The 20483-nt window shown below is 39.7% G+C and overlaps 2 protein-coding genes across 2 annotated transcripts in view; both read right to left on the minus strand.

Annotated features, from left to right (window-relative positions):
• LOC136965159 (zinc finger protein 37-like) overlaps window positions 1-20483 on the minus strand; it is a 135509-nt gene that overhangs the window by 48933 nt on the left and 66093 nt on the right. The gene's annotated exons all lie outside the window — the stretch shown is intronic.
• LOC136965567 (putative nuclease HARBI1) lies at window positions 10537-19516 on the minus strand. Its single transcript, XM_067259747.1, has 6 exons — window positions 19084-19516; window positions 18893-19008; window positions 18696-18807; window positions 18261-18609; window positions 10916-11097; window positions 10537-10688 (listed from the first exon to the last, which is right to left on the minus strand). The coding sequence occupies exons 1-6, from the start codon at window positions 19514-19516 to the stop codon at window positions 10537-10539; spliced, it is 1344 nt and encodes a 447-aa protein (XP_067115848.1).

A 20483-nucleotide genomic window follows, 5' to 3' on the forward strand; every position in this document is an offset into this window, starting at 1 on the left:
TGTATCGTGAGCTGAGTGTATCGTTACACCCCTAATATATACTGAAGTGTTTGTAGAGTGAGTGCTAGCTACACATGGGGCTAGATGCAAATATTGCATAGCTAGCTAGCAATAATCTCCTTGGCTTAGCTTCATGGGGTAATTAGCCCACGGGTGGTGCATTCCTTTTCCACTAGTACAATATTTCGGTAATAATATTGGTTATAATATTATTTGGTATTTTTTGTGAATATTATTGGTAATATTTTACTTTTTAAAGTAAAATGTTTCCAGGCGAGGAAGTAACCGTGTAGATTCCCAATATGTGGTCAGTTTATCGCAATAAGCTTCGTTTCTAATCATTGTACGACGAATTCAGACTCCTAGAAGTGTATTTAATGTAGCCTTATATTTTCACAGATCCTAATTTGTTACTGTTTCCGTTTGTGGTTTGAGGGTCTGCCAAAGGCTTTATAGTAGTGGTGAGTAGGCTATTCTTCACAAGACTATTTTCTATTTTATGTAGTGTAAATATTCAATTCAAATTCCATTTTTTTTTTATCTCTCTCTTTGTGCAGTGAATGTGGAAGTGTAAGGCGTGTTCAACTTCTGTTTCAAGTAGGTCTGAACTTCTGAATCATTATAAACTAAAACATGTTAATTTTGGACGCACCTCTCGCTATCCCTGTACATATTTGACCTGCCCATGCTCATTTAAAACATGGAATGCTTTAATTGTTCACCATAATAGAGTGCATTCCACACAAGTTTCTCAGAAACCAACAGCGCTTTCTGTATTTTGTTGTCACTTATGTGCATGTAAGGATTTAGCAACAGAAAGAGACTACTTTAGTCATATTACCACACATCTTAAGAGGAATGAGAGTGTTTCCTGCATGTTTTAGGTTGCGATTTTAAAACCAATATTTATGGCACTTTTAAAAGTCATAGAAGTCGTCACCATACACCACATACACTAACTGACTTCAAACCAAGTATAGTGAGAACCACTAGACTAGCACCTCCAACAGATGCACCATTGTCTGACAGAGAGGAAGATGATAGTGATGAGGTTTCTGGCGTATGCTCGGATGTTAATGCACAGCCCAGGGAACTTGCTGGTTTAATTGAGCAACAACTTGCAGCTGCTTTATTAAAACTAGAATATTTGGTCCATGTACCAGGAACAGCCATTGATGAGTTTTTACAAGAGCTCCACCACTTGATTAGCTCTCCTACTATCCCTTTGTCTAGTAGTATTGTTAGTGACATATTTCAAAGCAACAACATCCAAATAGACCAATCGCTTATAACAGAAATTGCCACGGCAGTTTGCTCAGCTACCCCAGTGCATAAAGCTTTACAAAAGGGTGGCCCATTGAGTAATTCGTATCAACGCAGACAATATTATAAGAAAATATTTAGAGTTGTGGAACCAGCTACGTATGTCTTGGACGCAAAAGAGAATCACACATTTCAGTATGTACCAATATTGAAGTCTCTGCAGCAAATTCTAAGTCAGCAACATATACTTGATAAGGTCTTGCAAAATCATAGGGGACAGCAGCAGATTCAACATGATCAGTTTTATGAATATAAGGCCCCCCAAGATGGTTCCCATTTTCAAGAGAACGGTTTCTTAAACAACGACGAGTTAAGAATATCACTAGGCCTTTATGTGGATGATTTTGAGACATGTAACCCTCTAGGCACGTCTAGAAAGAAACACAAGCTTTGTGCAGTTTATTGGATACTTGGTAACCTCCCACCTGGTTCCCACTCATCTTTGTCATCGATTTACTTGGCGTTGCTAGCAAAAAGTGATCATGTAAAAAAGTATGGTTATACAAAAGTATTACAGCCTCTTTTACAAGACATTAAAACTCTAGAGGATGATGGTGTATATATCCCACTATTAGGCAAATCTCTTAAAGGTACAGTGCAGACTGTGGCTGCAGACAACCTGGGAGCTCACAGCATGGCTGGATTTGTTGAAAGCTTTTCTGGAGACTACTATTGCCGGTATTGCACAGGAAAGAGTTGTGATGTCCAATCCCATTGTGTTGCATCTGGTGTTTTCAACCCAAGAACTAAACAGCTTCATGAATGCCATGTAAAGTCATCACAGGAGACTAACAAAAATTGCTTTGGGGTTAAACGAGAGTGTGTTTTAACTGAACATCTCCTTTACTTTAATGTTGTCAGCGGCTATCCCCCTGATCTTGCTCATGATCTTTTTGAAGGAATCGTGCCAACCGAGCTTTCTCACTGCCTTGCATTACTTATTTCAAAGGGTTTTTTCAAATTAGATGACCTTAACAAGATCATATTGTCTTTTCCCTATAAATGGACAGATAAGACTAACAAACCACATGTAGTACCAATAAGTTTTGTAAGTCGTAAAACCATAGGCGGCAATGCTCATGAGAACTGGACCTTATTGAGGTTGCTTTCATTTTTGATAGGACCACTTATACCAGAAAATGAGCCAGCATGGCTTGTGCTCATGGATTTGAAAGAGATTGTTGAACTTGTTGTTGCGCCAGTACATACTGATGAATCCATTTCCTACCTTGAAAGTAAGATTATTGAACATAGGCAAAGGTATCAAGAGCAGTTTCCTGATATCAGACTTCTACCAAAGCACCACTATTTAGAGCACTACCCTCTCATGATCCGTGCTTTTGGTCCTCTTGTCGTACATTGGACAATGCGCTTTGAGGCCAAGCACAGTTTTTTCAAGCAGATTGTTAAACATACCAGCTGTTTCAGGAACATACCTTTGACCTTGGCTTCAAAACATCAGCTGATGATTGCTTTCCATCTAAACTCTCCGTCGTATGGTAAATCTGACCTAGAGGTTTCTAATGTATCCACAGTCCCAATAGATGTGGTGAAAGATGAAATGGCTCAGGCTATTAGGCAGAAGTACCCTGACACATTTGAAGTGCATCTTGCCAAGAAGGCATCATGTTTTGGAATACAGTACTGTAAGGGTATGGTTGTTGCTCATGGGTCAGCATATGGATTACCGGAGTTTGCAGAAATCTTTCAAATGTGTGTCATCAATGACAAGTTGTTCCTTTTTGTAAATGTGCTGTGTGGGTGGTACAGTGACCACTATAGAGCCTTTGCACTAAACCCGTCACCCACAAAAGAACTTAAACTTCTGGCACTTGATGAACTGACGGATGGTTATCCATTGAGTGATTACCGAGTTGGAACAAGCCGCATGGTAACCTTAAAAAGACATATCCTCATAAAAGGTTGGTTGATGACATAAAATGAAATAAAAGGTGGCGACCATGTAGAGACAGAAATGACATGCCTTCGTGTAAATAAGATAAATAACATAAGGCCATTTAGTTTGTTTAATAAAAGAGCAAGCTATACACCTGTTTTATAGGAAAGGTAACCTGAAATTACTTATTTTGTGATCGGGTGCTATATATAAAATATTAATATATATTTTTTACTTGATGTTCCAGGGGGGGCAGGGCGCCCCCCTAATATAATGGTAGGGGAAACACTGATTGTGTTGGGTATCACATTTAAACAGCTTGTCCATTGTTTAGGGCTGTCAATCTTTCTCTATAATCCCATTCGAATTTGTATGCCTTTATTATTTGAGATCATTAAACGAGAATGTGTGTTTGCCAACACACACACATTCTCGTTTCTCGTATATATATATATACACACATTCAACTGGCAATTTCAACATTAATATTCAAATTACATTATAATCCCTAAATTTATTCTTACAGCCCTACAATTGGTATATTTTTCCCCTCTGTTTATAATTTACAATGCACAATTGCCTGTCTCACTCTGTTACATTATAATTTGCACACTGAGTAATCATTAAATATGGCATTTTTGTTTCACAGATTAAGAATTTGCAAAATGTCTGCCTCCACAGTGATGAGGGTTATTTTAGAAGACAATGACTGCCGAAGACTGAAGTTTCAAGATGGCTTCCCTGGATCTGTTCAGGAAATGGTTGAGGAAGTAAAGAGACAGTGTGAGCTTAATTGTGCCTTCAGACTTCAATTCATGGATTCACTATTCGGCAATGAGTTCATGAACCTCACATCGATAGATGAACTCCAGGATAGAGGGACAATTAAAGTAATCCGGATTGAGAGTTCATCTTCAGATTCCCAATGTGCTGCTGCAACCCCCTTCAGTTCTCCTTCAGTTCTGCCTCCAGCTTCACCTGCCAGTGAATCATCTTCATCTCATCGGTCTCTTGATACGGATATTCTGTCTTCCCCCGAGTCACTACACTTGACAAGATCAGCTTGGCCTGCCAGTTTCCATGTGCCACAGTTCTCATATGATTCCGAGTTCAAACTTGACAGGGGCAATACTGCTTACAAAGAGAACGGCAAACTTCTTATTCCAGATCCTAGACTAAAGTCCAACATTCTAGAAGCCTTGGTGCAAGAAATTGTAAAGTCCAAACTTTATTGCTCTGGCCACGAGTTGAACATGGTTGCGAAGGCCCTTGTATCAAAGCATCCTTGCTTGACTGAAAAAGGTTCTGTAACAGGTTGTGCCGGATGGAAGGCTAGTTTGGGGAATAAACTTGCCATATACCGCACTCAGTTGAGAAAACTAGGTTGCACTGAAGTGATGATAAATTCCCTGAAGCACAAGCCAGAAGGAAAGTTAAGTCCTGCTGCTGCCATAAAGAAACCTCGGCGGTCTGAAGTAAACTACTGCCCCCCCTTTCCAGTTGGGGAATCTGAGACGAGCTTGGAAAAGCTCAGAGAAGAACTTCTCTCTGATGTTAAGAGAAGGAACAACAGGGAGCTAGTAAAGGTGAAAATGGACAGAACATTTGCATATAGGAGACAAGAAGTGGTTTCAAATGAACCCATGGTAGAGACCATCAGGGCAAGATGGCCAGCGTTCTTCGACGTATGTGAGGTATGGGAGTTTTTTACATGGCATGTTCAGCAGGTGTATTGCTCAGGAACTGCTAGCCTGGAAGCCAGTCTACACTCAAACACACACGCACGTCATGTATTGTAGCTGTTGAATATAGGTTATTATAAATCTTTGACTGTGTGCTTTCAGATAAATGCAGAGTTTAAGCGTATTACAACAATGCCTCTCCAATCAAGATTCCTGTCTCAGCTTGACATACACACCTTTGGGCTTTTGAAGCTGTTTGGAAAAAGAGGAGGAATGATAGGCAATAGACTGAAGACCATCCGGGAAGCCATTGATCAAGCAAGTACATTTATTCCAGAAAAAAAACATACGTATTGCAACACGATGCTGATTTAAAAAGTGTAATGTGATATTTTGCTTGCAAATGATGTAGAGTGTTTGTACTACAGTGGTGTTGGTGTGTAAAATTATATCTTTTTGAGATGTGGAGGGGGGGAAAGACCAATGAAAAGACTATCTTTCCAGAACAATGACATTGAGTTTGCAAGGGAGTGCATCATCAAGGGACTCTGCATCTACCTCCATGAGGACCCAGCGCACCTAATGAGGGAGTATGTGGTAAGTCAAACTGATGTATTGTTGAGAGCAGAAATGGGATGCATTCAGTTTACCGTGAGAAGTTTATTATAATATTTTTTATTATAACCATCTTGTGTGAATATTAGAACTGAAACCAAAAATGTGACACCATTTCAGACCAATGTGCATATTCCAAATAAAACAAAGACTATTGTTTCCTCTCCAGACTGCAGACAGATCTGCCATCCAGGAGGGCATTGAGGAAACCACAGTGGGAATCTTTACCATCAGTGACTCGGGTGAAGTGGCAGACGTCGGGATTGTCCTTGAAAGTCAAGCAGTGTTGCAGGAGCTACCAAGTGTGGCATGTGCAACTGCCATGCTGTTTGGTCTTATGTACAACTTGAATCTGGACTACCCTGCTCAACTGAGGTACACCTTTGAGGTGATACAAAAAGTTATCATGGAGTTGGAAGGAAGCATGCTTTCCAAGAGGGCACAAGCTCTAAAAATCAAACTCTTTGAGACCGACGTTTGAATTCCTTTTTCTTCCGTTTTGTATGCTCTGTACATCACACTTTTTTTTCATTATTCAAGTTTTGTTTTGTTTGAGCTACCTGAAGTGGCACATTTAAAACCAACAAGTCCATATTATTACTCAAGACAGTGACAACAACAAATTGATTAGCACTCACACGCGCACTCATAAACACAGACATAGTGCAGAGACATTATAACTACTGTACAAAGCATAAAAGACGTACCTGTTTCACATTAGAATTTCATAAAACTCCTCTTGCAGTCCAACACCTTTACTCTCTAACATCTAACATCCTAACAGCTCTACTGCTCTTTAATACTCCGAGATGACCTCTTTATACTGCTGTGGTACCCCTCTGTGTTTGTTTATGGTTTCCTTATGTCACGGTGTGTTCATATTAAATAAGCCTTAAAATTGTACTTTGAAGTCTGGGTTTACTCACATGATGCAGCATTTAAATGTTCTATATAGTGCATTGAAAAAAAACATTTATTTTGCGATTCCCCAAAGTTCAAAGGCACTGAACATCTCTTCAGTGTGTCCTGCTTATTTTGTAAACATTTAAGGAATTTTGTGTATTGTTTAACTGATATAATAGTGATGTTCATACCATACCAATAAATCCATCTGAAATGTGTAGGGATGTATGTTTTTTGTTGAGCTACCTGCAGTGGCACATTTAAAAATTCTATAGTGCATTGAAGAACCCATTTATTTTGCAGTTTGCAGTTCCGCAAAATAAAAAGTGCAAAGACACTTAAAATCTGTTCAGTGTGTCCTGGTGCTTATTTTGTAGACATTTAAGGAATATTGTGTTAATTGTTGAACTGATATGATATTGATGTTCATACCATACCACTAAATTCATACTTCAAGTAGAGATGTCAATTTAACAAATTCTGAATAAATATAGTACATTAAACATGAAAAATACATTGATTATGGCCCTAGCATAAAAAATACATAACCAGCTTAAATTTGTTGAACATGAAAACTTTGGGTTTAAATTGCGTAATACAATCGTTTTACCAATATATAATTAATAAGTATGGAATAAGTATATTCCAATGAAAGATTCATGTTGGCAAAACATGATTTTATTGTTAATTGAACATGAAATCTTTGGGTTTAAATTGTGTAATTAAACCATGTGTGTCTGATGTAAAATTGTTCAGTATATTCCAATGAAAGATTCATGTTGGCTAAACATGATTTTATTGCGTGCAACCAATGTACATACTTAATTTATGTAAATTCAACAGACTTTTTCTTTCAGTGCACACTCCTCTCTATTTTTATTAAACTCAATCTGACTCCACACAAATAGACAGTGTTCAGGGATTCTAACCCTTGGAGAGGACTCTAACCTCCCCTTGGACAAGACAACGAGTTTAGGGACTCTAACCCCTGGAGAGGACTCTAACCTCCCCTTGGACAAGACAAAACACAAAAACGGTTGATTTCCCACCACTGTTGGTTTGACTAGGTACGATGAAACATAGTAATCGTCTAAATTTGGTTTTCAGTTCCGAATAGCAGTACTTTGAATTAACAGGTGTCTGCTTACCTTTTTTTTATTTATGTTGAGGCGCCTCTGACGATTACGTCTGCCTCCTCGTACCGGTGTATGGATCTTTCTCCCGATCTGTCGGTCGGGCCGGAACCCTCTGGACTCCCTCTTTTCAGCGTCGGGGTCACCATTTGAAGGATTCATTTATCTATGTGTCTATTCCAATATGTAATGATAGTATTCAATGACACAAATCTGTGTTCTAGAAAGAGTGGTCTGGAGTCGCAGAGGTCCGATAATATCAGCTTTAATGCAGCAGTTGGAAATCAACAAGTACAGAGCTCTGGAGTTGTCTACGTTTCCCTACCCGCAACAGAGTTTGGGCTGGTTCACGAAGTCCAACTGGCTATCTTTCCCTGCCCCAGCATATAATATACAGTGCAATTAAAACAGAAAGATGAAAAGAGGGTTGAGCTTGTTCTCTCGTGCATCAGGGAGTTGTTCTTGCCTCCGCGTCCCACCTGCTCGGGTGCCATCTCCACCCAGATTCAAGGTTGTTTCTGAAAATGAAAAGATAGAGACACAAAGAACAGCCTGCTTCCCACACTCAGTGTGAGACCCAATGTTTAAGCCTGAGCACACTTCTAAGTTTCATAACTTTAATAAGCACAATGCATAACTTTAATAAGCACAATACATAACTTTAAGACATGCCTCCTTCATAAATCCTGTTGTTATATTCACTCGTGCACAGTGCCCGTGATGCATTCAGTGATTAAAATGCCACACATATTAATAACTGGGATCATAGTTAGTGCCGTGCCTGATATGCAGCTGGTGATTACAGTTCTAGAATATGTGTTGTAATGTATTATACATTCTTTACCATGTCCCAGTCAATGACATCAAAGAGGGATTTACACATATGCCTACATGCATTTACACATATATAGTACATGATATAAGCGCAGTAGCCTACTTATATCCTCATAATTGTCTATGAATTCGTATCAGTTAGATACTCTTTGGCCTTGTTTTTATCTAGCCTACTTATTCTGAAAGAGTTGAGATAAAAAAATTTCGCTAGCAAGATCTCATTCGATTATTAATTTCCATTAAGCCTATACCAGCAGGCACAATTAAAGAAATGTGATCTGATTGATTGGGGTAATGAGGCACTTAAGATGAGCCTATACATTTCCCCAAAACCTTCGCATTTAGCTTATCGGCAGCTGCTTGTCTTGCTCTGGCAGCGGTGGCGGTGTTTGACTTAGCCATGATAATATGCTTATTGTCTAGAGACTCATTATAATAGTTTGCTCGGATGGCGAGAATAGCCACCGCTCTCTCTTTCGTCTTTTCCGCCATCATACCGTTAGAAAATCACGGTTTTGGTGATCGACCTTTCCTGCCTTTTGAAGTAGGACGTGCACGTGCAATTTCCCTGATAAGTTTAGCCTGATTGAAATTCACCACATGATTTGGATGCGGATCAGCCGTTGACGAACCGATATTTGCTGTTCTCACTCATCTCGCTAATGTTAACGGGCTAAAGGGACAATTGATTAACTTAGCTTCAACCCTTACTACGAACGGGGCCCAGCTCGTTAGCGATCACAGCTGCGCCATCACCGTGGCAACCAAACAGACACGCACCATGAAAGCAGAATTGGGTACACGTTTTCGAAACTGCCAAGAGTTGTATTTCTGGCCTTTATATGCTGTATCTATGGTTTCGGCAGAGTTTGGGTCTCGGAAAATATCCTTATTTTTTGGATTGGACGTATAGACCAATTATTTGTTTGTAAACATTCGGGATGCGCGCGCAGGGTGGTTGCAGAAAACCGGGAAAGGCTAGCATTTACAATGGCGAAAGGACCGCACTGATAATAAAAATAGCCTCGTTAGATTTAAAAAGATTATCGTTTATATTGATTAGATGTGATTATCAAAATGTTTTCCACATATTACAATAGCTTGTCACCCAGTGATAAACACTGTTATTTGACTAAATTGACTTTAGTGAGCAGTGGGATACGTCTTCCAGATCCGTTTGCCATAGCACCTAGTCAATGGTCAAACGATGAAACGAAATGGCCAAGCATCCAGTGGCCAGAGATTTATAATTACCTGATCGACACTCCAAGTGTATATACCCGGGAGAAGTTAAAAGCGTACAAGTCTCTTGATGCATACAACTTTGTTCTGTGTGGTCATGTCCAAGACATAGTATGTCATGATTACCAAGTTCAAAACTTCGTAGTGCTGAAGACAGAGGTTCTGCCTAGCCAAAGACAGGGTAAGAAGACAGAATTGCACAAGACCTGGGTTATCGTCAACAAGACAAACAACTGCATTCTTACAGCGAACTGCACCTGTATGACCAACATAAGTTTACTATCTTAAATGTTCATTGGCAAGCTCCTCTCTGATGGTAAAACCACGATCTGCTAATATCTCATCATTATGCTCTACAAGGTCATAAAATCCAGACTCGGCTGTAATTTGTTTATCTGAAACTCGCCCACCCCAACCTGCCGACAGAAAAGAAATGGCTCCTGAAGGTGACATGCCAACCAAATATTTAACAGTGTTGTGGCTTTTATAAGTCGAGTACGTCTGGGCTCTGGAGGTTAAATTTGTGGGTCTGTTGATAAAAATCTCTGTACAGTCAATAATGCACCTGCAACGTTTATATTTAGGTTTAAAACATTTTGGCATATTCTTTAATACTGCATGCTTGCTTGGCCACTTTATGAGAGGCTTTAAAGTTGCAGACATAACAGGGAGCCAACTTCTCAATATTTTTGAGATTTCCCATTCTGTGACATTAAATCTGAAAGCAATATCCTTGTTGCAGAGCCCTAATCGTAGTTTCATTAGGATGATTAATAGATGATCCTGCAGGCTCATAGAGCTACGCACAACCTCTACACCGTCTTTAAGTTTGTGAATCAACCACTCAAATAAGACACTGGTCAGACCTGTGTAAAACAGAACCTGCACTGCTTTACTCTTGATAGAGCTAAAGGAAAATTGTGTATTTATGAGTGTTGCCTTTAGTTCCTTTCTCAGATTTCAGTTTGTCGATCTCCAAACGCAGGTTGACACATTCTGTAGAAAGTTGGCTGTACTTGGGTTTCAGATCATCATGGAGAGCTTTTGGGACGGTGGCTTCTGAAATAGATATTAGATAGTAATTGACTTATAAAAGAAGCACTGTCACTTGTTTTAGTTTAGCTTTTCTCAATATTATTTGATAGATGTTTTCAAACAGCATGTGCTAAACAGAATAATGTTTAACTTCATTCACAACACAGTTCTGATGTATTGAACAATATACAGGATCTGATTCATCCGAACAATGACTGCCCTACATTAGTTAAGATATTAGAAGTTCTTACCAGTGCAAGGACCAGCACCAGGCTCCATTCTGCAGTCATCTGACGACAGGCAAGCTCCTGAAGATTCTGATGCAACCTCATCACTAGCTTCTTTGGACTGCTGTACAGCATCTGGTGGTCTGTGGGTGGTTTCTTCCCTCTTTCTTTTCCTCTTAAATCTGGTACTCAGAGATGAAGGCAAACTGTCAGTCCAAAACAGTTTAGTTGCTTGGTAGATCATAGAGGTTATCAGGTACCAAAACCAAGTCAAGTGTAAGTTACATAGCATACCTCAACAGGACTTCACAAGACAATGCAGACAAAAAATCTGGTCTAACAAATTATCTAAAAACGATGTGACATTACTTGCCATACATTCTCTGCATTTTTATGCATGCAATGTGATCCCAGTTAGCAACTAAATAAGTGACAATGTTTACCTCTCAAGTTTTGTATTGCCGCTTATTTCACACTTGGTAGAGTAGGAAAAGACAGAAGGTACAAAGTCGGGACTATTGTAGTCCATGGATATCTCTCCTGTCCAAAAACAAGAGTATTCTAGTTATTGACAGTAGCTACGATAGTGTAACAGCTAACTTTAGCCTGAGTTAGACTAGCTACTGTAGTCTTCAGGTTAATTACTAGCAAGACAAAGTAACACAATTTAAGGTAAATTAGCTAGAACTTGTACATTATTCTGTGTTCTATTGTTAGATATGCGTACAACTTTACCATTATTTTGTTGTTGTAAGCCAAACCGAGTGACATGTCTGATTTAGTGTAATGTTAACTTACCTGATATGAAGTGTGCACTGCAGAGTCTGGCATTTTTAATAAGGTCTTCGTTCCAATCGACTCTTTTGAGGGCTTGCAACCAAAGACGTCTGCGGTTGGCATAAAAAGAATTGTGAGCTGATGGTATTCTGTAAAACTTAAGATCACTGTTTAAATAATACCGATTTTGGCATCCAACAGCACAACACGACATTGTCTTTTGCAACCGACATGCGCACTTGAGCCCGCTTGACAGTCGTGTGACGTAGGTTAATAATTGGTCTATAGTTTTGCGTCTAGGTTAACTTGTTTGAGGTGTGGATTCTAGCTACATTTCTGTTATTCTCTCTTATAATCGAGCTAGCGCGATGGCTCTCTATAACTAAAAACGTTTCGACTTCTTTTCCACAATCGACAAAATTGGTCAAACAAGGTATGTACATTGAGTTTAAAGTGTACATAATCTAGCTAGATCGTTTTTATTTTAGCAAGTTTCACAGAAATCTGCAAAAATCGAGATGTAGAACAGCGGACAGATTCGATATTTGATCTTTTGTTAGTTATGGGCATTCTAGTGACGCTACTGTCATCATGGCTGCTAATAGAACGGCGAAGCCCGGGGGCTATTGCACAAAAGTAGAATAAAGATATCCAGGATAACTGAAAAAGCGCAGCTTGACTTACTGTTATCCACTCATCGCGGCTGAATCGGTTGCACGTTTGCCAAGCCAGGATGAGAAGGTGGCGCTATGTCAATCCAGGTGTACATAGTTGGGATAAGTGCACCTTCACGGATTTCTTAAATAGACCATGGTATCGATCACAAATTCACTGATGCAGAAATGGAGAAGACGCGTGCAGCATATTTTTCACCCACTGAGCAGAAATTAATAATGGAGATGTATGAGGAGGTGAAGCATATTATTTGCAAAAAGGGGAATACGGCAGCCGTTATTAAACAGCGAGAACAAGCCTGGCAGACAATCGCTGACCGACTGAATGCGTAAGTAGCCTATTTAAAAATATGTACTTACTAGGAAAGTTGTACACTCTGTTTTAATTGGGTGTGCTCAAGCCTTCGGCGAGAGCACAACCTTTGTTCTCTCACATATATATTTATTATTATTATTTATTTTCGCCCCCCTAAGGATCAGTCAATATTTGGACTACATACACAACGGCGGTGTCAAAAGGTTCGTCTTGGTAGCGATTGCGTTGGTTGTATTTTTATTTACGTTCTGTTGCATGGTTTAAGTAGAAATTGTGTTTTTGTGGTGAAAAGTGAAGCTAACGGTGGCTAATTTGCTAGCCACAGTCACTGACGTTACTAACGTCACTACGTCACTAACGTCACGAAAACACGCGTGACTACCTGTAGCAGAACATTCGTTTCGCATCTGTTAACTTGGGGGATAGCTAGGCTAACTATAGCTTTACTGCAAGGCAGCTGCAGGAACGCCACAAGCAAAGAGGCCACGGTGATAACTATTTACTCATTTTACTTTGTGATATGACACACAATTGTGATGTGTAATGTACAGTATAAGCTGATATTATTAAGGAAGTACATCTACTTTCGGAAACAGTAGTCTACTATTTCACTGAAGTATTAGCATCATGACATTAGCCTGTGTTGCCCGGGCAACACATACTACAGTGGTCTATGATGTAGCGTTATCTGTTTTCAATCGTTAAAATAAACATTCCTCACATATACATTTTCGTTGTAGGGTTTATTCTGACATTAGTAAACGATTTGTTAGTGAAATTACCATTACCTGTGGTTTCAAACCAGTGTAGCTCACTGCAACGCTGTAGCTTACGTGAGACACACTACAAAAACATCTACACTACACAGCTGTTTAGGAAGTCAAACAGCGACAGAACATGTTCGGCACTCTCCTTACTTAAATCAAAAGTCTATCTAACTACTAACCTGAACTTCATTGCCACAGCCTAAACATTGTCAATCTGTTCATGAAAATAATTAATTTCAACCTAAACCGTACAACGGAACGTTAAATCCAATTCAACCAACGCAATCGCTATCAAGACGAACACAGCAGTAGTCTAGTACTGTACTGTAGTAGTAGAATTTACCGGGGCAGCTTCTCCACTCAGGGCTATATCGCATTTTGCGTTGTTACTGACAATGGTCGCTACCAGTGAGCTTTTTATGAATGAGCGATTTTCCACTAAATAAATGTCAAGCTTATTTACGTTTTGGGGGGCATATTTTCAGTTAGCAGATGGTACTGTTTGAATCGCGATTCAATCTTCTACTGCCGGTAACGTCGTAGAATAATCTTCAAAGGGGGTTCTTTATTAATGAATGAATGCAATGAGTAGGCTAAATGCCTGAAAATATCACGAGAAGGGAAAAACTTAAAAGGACGTTTAAGTCATAGAGATTAGGTCAATTTTTACACCGGTCTGCCAAATGTATTCGTTTTGATTCAACGATGAGGCTGCCTCTTGCAGGGGAAATGAGAAGACATCTATTTCATTCTACACTTCACTCGTATTTTCAGTTGTAAATGAGCAGCAAAAAAAATATGCTTTTAAATCTATGTAATCTTTATAAATAATAAGTATGCATTTTTATATGACATATACAGAAATATCAGTTGTAAAAATGTCATTCAAAAACGGACCCCTGTGCAACCGACGCAAGCAAGCACACCCTACAATTTCCCCAGAAATTGTACCCTCTCTAGTTGCTTTTAATATGCTTGTTTTATGTGTTGGTTTTAGTGCTGTAGGCCTATCTGTGTTTATGTGCTGGTTTTACTGTAACGTCTCTTTGAGTAGTGTGGTGGAAATTTACAATACACTGTTTTAAGAGAAGTTTAAAGTTGGTTAAGAAGCTTGATACAATGAATGTTGAATCAACTCCATTTGGTAGAGATGCCATTTGCAGTTTATGACACCTGGGGAGGATGAGACAGCTGGTCTGGAGGCAATGTGGATTCAATTGTATTGTTATTGTGATCTGAGGGAGCAGTTTAAGATGGATGAACTGATCAAGCTGCTCTGACCCTTCCTGTTGCATGGGTAGGGTTAATTAAATACTTGTTTGAAGTTGCCCACACAAAGGACAGTTGACCATTTGACTGGTGAACTCCTGTGGCTTTACTATCTACTGTTTTGGGGAGAGATGCCACATCAAAGAACTGTGGGACACTTGTTATGGAGTCAAACTGTCACTGAGCAGTGCTGACCAATCACAGAGTTTGTTACATTGATGGATTGACCATCAGAAGAACCATTTGATCTAAAGTTGATATAAGGCAGGGTTTTAGGGTTGTTCTTCATCACTCTTGCGAACGACCTGTGGCTAGCACCTCCTTCGTAATGACTGATCAGCAAAGCTTTGTTTAATATTACGTAATTGTATAATCAAAATAAATTGTATTAAAACCACATCTCTTGACTACTCAGATCTACACAGTGCCACTAGAATTTGTCCACTACAGTAGCCCACCATGCAAAACACTCTATAAATAAAATGTATTATTATTAAGCCTACTTTCCCTCAAAAGTGAGCAGGGATTTAATGTTCCTCGGGAAATTTACCCTAAAGACTAGGCCTAATTTCAAACCCTTACACCATGCGAGAATATGTTTCACAACCATATGCACAAATCTCTATAAGATGTGTCTAATTCTAAATATCTTTCTACAATTAATGTTAATACAGAACAAACATGACTGGACAGAAAAGATTGTGGCAACAAGTCAAGATTAAATATAAAAACATTTTGCAGTCTGGTAAGTGCCTTAACAGTTTGCAAAAGGTACAGTTAGGTCCATAAGTATTTGGACATTGACACAATTTTCATCATTTTGGCTCTGTATACCACCACAATGGATTTGAAATGAAACAATAAAGATGTGCTTTAAGTGCAGACTTTCAGCTTTAATTTCAGGGTATTTACATCCAAATCAGGTGAACGCTGTAGGAATTACAATACATTTTATATGTGGCACCCCCTTTTTAAGGGACCAAAAGTAATTGGACAATTGGCTGCTCAGCTGTTCCATGGCCAGGTGTATGTTATTCCCTCATAAAGGGAGTTCGTTATTTCATTGACAAGGAGCAGATAAAAGGTCTAGAGTTCATTTCAAGTATGGTATTTGTGTTTGGAATCTGTTGCTGTCAACTCTCAATATGAAGTCCAAAGAGCTGTCACCATCAGTGAAGCAAGCCATCGTTAGGCTGAAAAATCAAAACAAACCTATCAGAGAGATAGCAAAAACATTAGGTGTGGCCAAATCAACTGTTTGGTACATTCTTAAAAAGAAAGAACGCACTGGTGAGCTCAGCAACACCAAAAGACCCGGAAGACCACGGAAAACAACTGTGGTGGATGACAGAAGAATTCTTTCCCTGGTGAAGAAAAACCCCTTCACAACAGTTGGCCAGATCAAGAACACTCTCCAGGAGGTAGGCGTATCTGTGTCAAAGTCAAAAATTAAGAGAAGACTTCACCAGAGTAAATACAGAGGGTTCACCACAAGACGTAAACCATTGGTGAGTCTCAAAAACAGGAAGACCAGATTAGAGTTTGCCAAAAAACATCTAAAAGAGCCTGTACAGTTCTGGAACAACATCCTATGGACAGATGAGACCAAGATCAACTTGTACCAGAATGATGGGAAGAGAAGAGTATGGAGAAGGGAAGGAACTGCTCATGATCCAAAGCATACCACCTCATCAGTGAAGCATGGTGGAGGTAGTGTTATGGCGTGGGCATGTATGGCTGCCAATGGAACTGGTTCCCTTGTATTTATTGATGATGTGACTGCTGACAAAAGCAGTAGGATGAATTCTGAAGTGTTTCGGGCAATATTATCTGCTCAGATTCAGCCAAATGCTTCAGAACTCATAGGACGGCGCTTCACAGTGCAGATGGACAATGACCCAAAGCATACTGCGAAAGCAACCAAAGAGTTTTTTAAGGCAAAGAAGTGGAATGTTCTGCAATGGCCAAGTCAATCACCTGACCTAAATCCAATTGAGCATGCATTTCACTTGCTAAACACAAAACTGAAGGGAAAATGCCCCAAGAACAAGCAGGAACTGAAGACAGTTGCAGTAGAGGCCTGGCAGAGCATCACCAGGGACGAAACCCAGCGTCTGGTGATGTCTATGGGTTCCAGACTTCAGGCTGTCATTGACTGCAAAGGATTTGCAACCAAGTATTAAAAGTGACAATTAGATTTATGATTATGTTAGTTTGTCCAATTATTTTTGGTCCCTTTAAAAAGGGGGGGGGGCCATATAAAATGTGTTGTAATTCCTACACCGTTCACCTGATTTGGATGTAAATACCCTGAAATTAAAGCTGAAAGTCTGCACTTAAAGCACATCTTGATTGTTTCATTTCAAATCCATTGTGGTGGTATACAGAGCCAAAATGATGATAATTGTGTCAATGTCCAAATACTTATGGAGCTAACTGTATGTAGAAATTACTTACACTATGCCTGCTCACATATTTTATCTAAACTGATTTTAGCAGTTAAGAAGAAGGCTCATTTGTCTGGCACTGGGGGAGTGCCACCAGCTCCAGGCTTCACCCCAGCTGAGGAATTGGCCCTGGATTTAAATCAGGGAAGGCCAGTGATGGAAGGGATTGAGGGTGGGACAGCGACAGACTGTGTTCGACCTGCAGAAACTGCCCTCCTTATCCATGGTACATTTTCCAGTACTGCATATCAAACACAATTACCCATTTATACGGGCATATGTGGACTGTCTGACCTTGTTTTGCCTTGCAGTGTCCGGGGACACAGTTACACTCCTGCCACCAGGCGAAGATCCAGTGAGTGTTATTCGTTAAAAGCACAAGGCTTGGCACATCCTGTAAATAAAAAGTCTATTCAATATGGCAGGGGGAAGGAACTTCTGTCCTATTCTAATCCCACTTAGTACTGCTAGTTTATGTACCCTTAGTATAGTTAGTCCACATATTTAAATTTTAGGTATATGTTTATTGTATGCACCTTCCTGCCAAAGCAAATTCCTTGTCTGTGCAAACTTTCATGGCGAATAAATCCCATTCTGATTCTGATTTCTGAGAAGGCCTGAGGTATCATGTAAATCGTATGGAAATGCATATTTAGCCCCTAATGGATGAGAAGTCAGTTATATAGCACTCATAATATATATTTGTAACAGGATCCAGACGCAGTACAGCTTGACAGCCAGCCTGGCAACATAGTACGTATGGGCTAAAGGAAATCTAAATCATGCACAATTCCTGCTGTGCTAATCAATTAATGGTTTACAGACTTCACAAACTGTCAGATGTCTGTACACGCAGCATCTAAAAAAGCAAATCGAGCTGGAAGATGCAAAGATTGCTGTAAATAAGAGGCGTCTCCAGGATCTGGACCTTGATGTACAAATCAAGAACAAAAAACTGAGGAAACTGGATCTGGAGATAAAGAAACTAGAAAAAGAAGTAAATGACTTCAATCCACACTTTTGCATATCGGTAAAACAATGTATTTATTTTGTCTCTCTCTTCCCAGCTTGCCTGAGAAGGACAAGAAAATAGTTTTTTATGTAAAATAATTAATATACTGGTCTCTGACTAGCCTGCCATTTATGTTATCTGGGAAGATTGCTGCATTTTCCCACTCAATCTCCGGTGCCAGTGCAGGACCCCTTTCTCTCTTCAGACAGGCAACATTATGTAGGACAGTGCAAGCTACAGTGATGTCACATGCCCTGTCTGGGGTGACCCTCAGGTGGTGGAGACACTGAAAACGTGACTTTAGAAGGCCAAATGCCATTTCAATTCGGCCCCTTGTTCTTGCATGGGCAAGATTGTACCCTTGCTGTGCTGCTGTCTGAGGGTCTGCTAGTGGAGTGAGAAGGTATGTCTCACAGGCATAACCCTTGTCTCCCAGAAGAACACCAGAGAATTCACCTGAGAATACAAAATGTAATCATTACAACTACACAAGTTAAACCTTTGACGCAATTGTGTTTATCAGTGAAATGTGTGTGGCATACCTTGTGACAGTTGCTGGGAAATGGTACTGGACCTGAAAACTCGGGAGTCATGGACAGACCCAGGCCACTTTGCCTCCACATTGGTGATCATGCAGGAAGCATCACAGATCATCTGAAACGATGCAATGTTGCCTATTCATTACACATTTAATGCACAGAATATTTTGGCTAGTTGACAGTAATTACATAATTTTTACCTGAACATTGATACTGTGGAAGGATTTTCGATTGACATAATCTCCCTCATGGGCCCCTGAGGGGCGTTTAATTCGGATGTGTGTGCAGTCCAGCGCACCAATGACATTAGGGAAACCTGTAACACAAAATAGACTGAGTATTTGGTGACTGTTCTAACATAACGCTTTTTGTAATCTATAATTCATGTTACCTGCAATCTTGTGGAAATCCTCCTTGATGTAACACATTCTTCTGTGGCCAGGGAAGGTAATGAAGATGTGTGCCAAGGACTTCAGTGCCAAACACACACTTCTGACCGTACAGCAAATAGTACCTTTATTCAAGGTTTCGGCATCTCCCACAGCATATAAAAACATGCCGCTTGCAAAAAAGCGCAGTGCCACACAGACCATCTGTGGGATGGTGAGAGCAAGGCTTCGCCCTGTGCGGTGCTGAATATTTGGACCCAGCAGTCTACACAAATAACGGATCCCATCTCCAGAAAACCTATACCTCTCATGCAGGTACTCGTCCGAAAAAGCCAAAGGGTCAGATCTGTCACAAAACACCCTCTCACGTCTGAAAGCACGTCTCAGTATAAGTGCTTCGTCGTCCAACACATCATTAAGAAATGGGCATGCCATGGTGCAAGAAGAAACACAGGTGAATAGGACTTTATATATCGCCTTCATCACTGACTTTATTGAAATCACCGTTGCAACTTCGTCAACCATTTCTAAACATCTAAAAACTGCAATAGTAGGCTAGGGTTTAAAATCAAACTCGTGACAGCAATAGTGACAGGTAATGCATGTTAATACAAATAAATCCGAACAAATTCAGAAGACAACGGAATAACTGTTAAAAACGTTTATTTCGGATCAGAGCGGCAGCTGATTTAACACATGAGACTCCAGAATTAATCTGCCTGGCTGTTAGCCTGCTCTGGAGCAGGCTAGCTGCAAAGAATACATCTCCATGGTTACTTGGCTGGGTTTAATTCAACCTGCTTTCGTGCAACCAAGTCAAAGCTAAATTCAACCAGGATAACTTGAATATCCCGACTTAATCCCTTATCCTGGTTTCGTGCAATAGCCCCCTGGTCACATATGGTCTAATAACTATCATTCATTACCTAGCTACAAACAAATGCTTCGTAACTGAAGAGTATTTACTTTATATTGGCGATATTGACAACAGAGGTTAAGGAACTTGTCTTTAATCAAAAGATGGTCTCCGTTTTCAATTTGAAGCAGTAGATCTAGCTTATGTAGGACATTTTCCATTGCATCCTCTCTAGCTTCACGCCTTCGGTTGTTATTCAAGCCTACGGTGTTAATACAGTCTTTAAAAATACCACTTTGACACACTTGCAAGAAATGATCCGCTGGTTAGATGTAGCATGATCTTATTATTTAAGTATAAAAAACTCACCAGGGACAACGACAACATTGGCAACCCTGCACTATGAATTCTTATTTTGATGTCATCTTAAATTAAGTGCCTGAACATGACATTTGATATACTTTTAAGAAGTATACTTAGAAAATAGTTCACTTTTGTAAGAAGTATACTTAGAAAATAGTTCACTTTTAATGTACTTTTAAGTAT

Source organism: Osmerus mordax, chromosome 21, assembly GCF_038355195.1.
Source record: "Osmerus mordax isolate fOsmMor3 chromosome 21, fOsmMor3.pri, whole genome shotgun sequence".
NCBI classification, from domain to species: Eukaryota; Metazoa; Chordata; class Actinopteri; order Osmeriformes; family Osmeridae; genus Osmerus; species Osmerus mordax.

Excerpts from the sequence above, each read along its gene's own strand:
- LOC136965567 (XM_067259747.1), bottom strand. The coding sequence starts at position 19,516 with ATGGCATGCCCATTTCTTAATGATGTGTTGGACGACGAAGCACTTATA. Across the intron at positions 19,009-19,083 it reads GGATTTCCACAAGATTGCAG|GTTTCCCTAATGTCATTGGT; the intron begins GTAACATGAATT and ends TTTGTGTTACAG. Across the intron at positions 10,689-10,915 it reads TGGTGCTGGTCCTTGCACTG|AAGCCACCGTCCCAAAAGCT; the intron begins GTAAGAACTTCT and ends TATCTATTTCAG.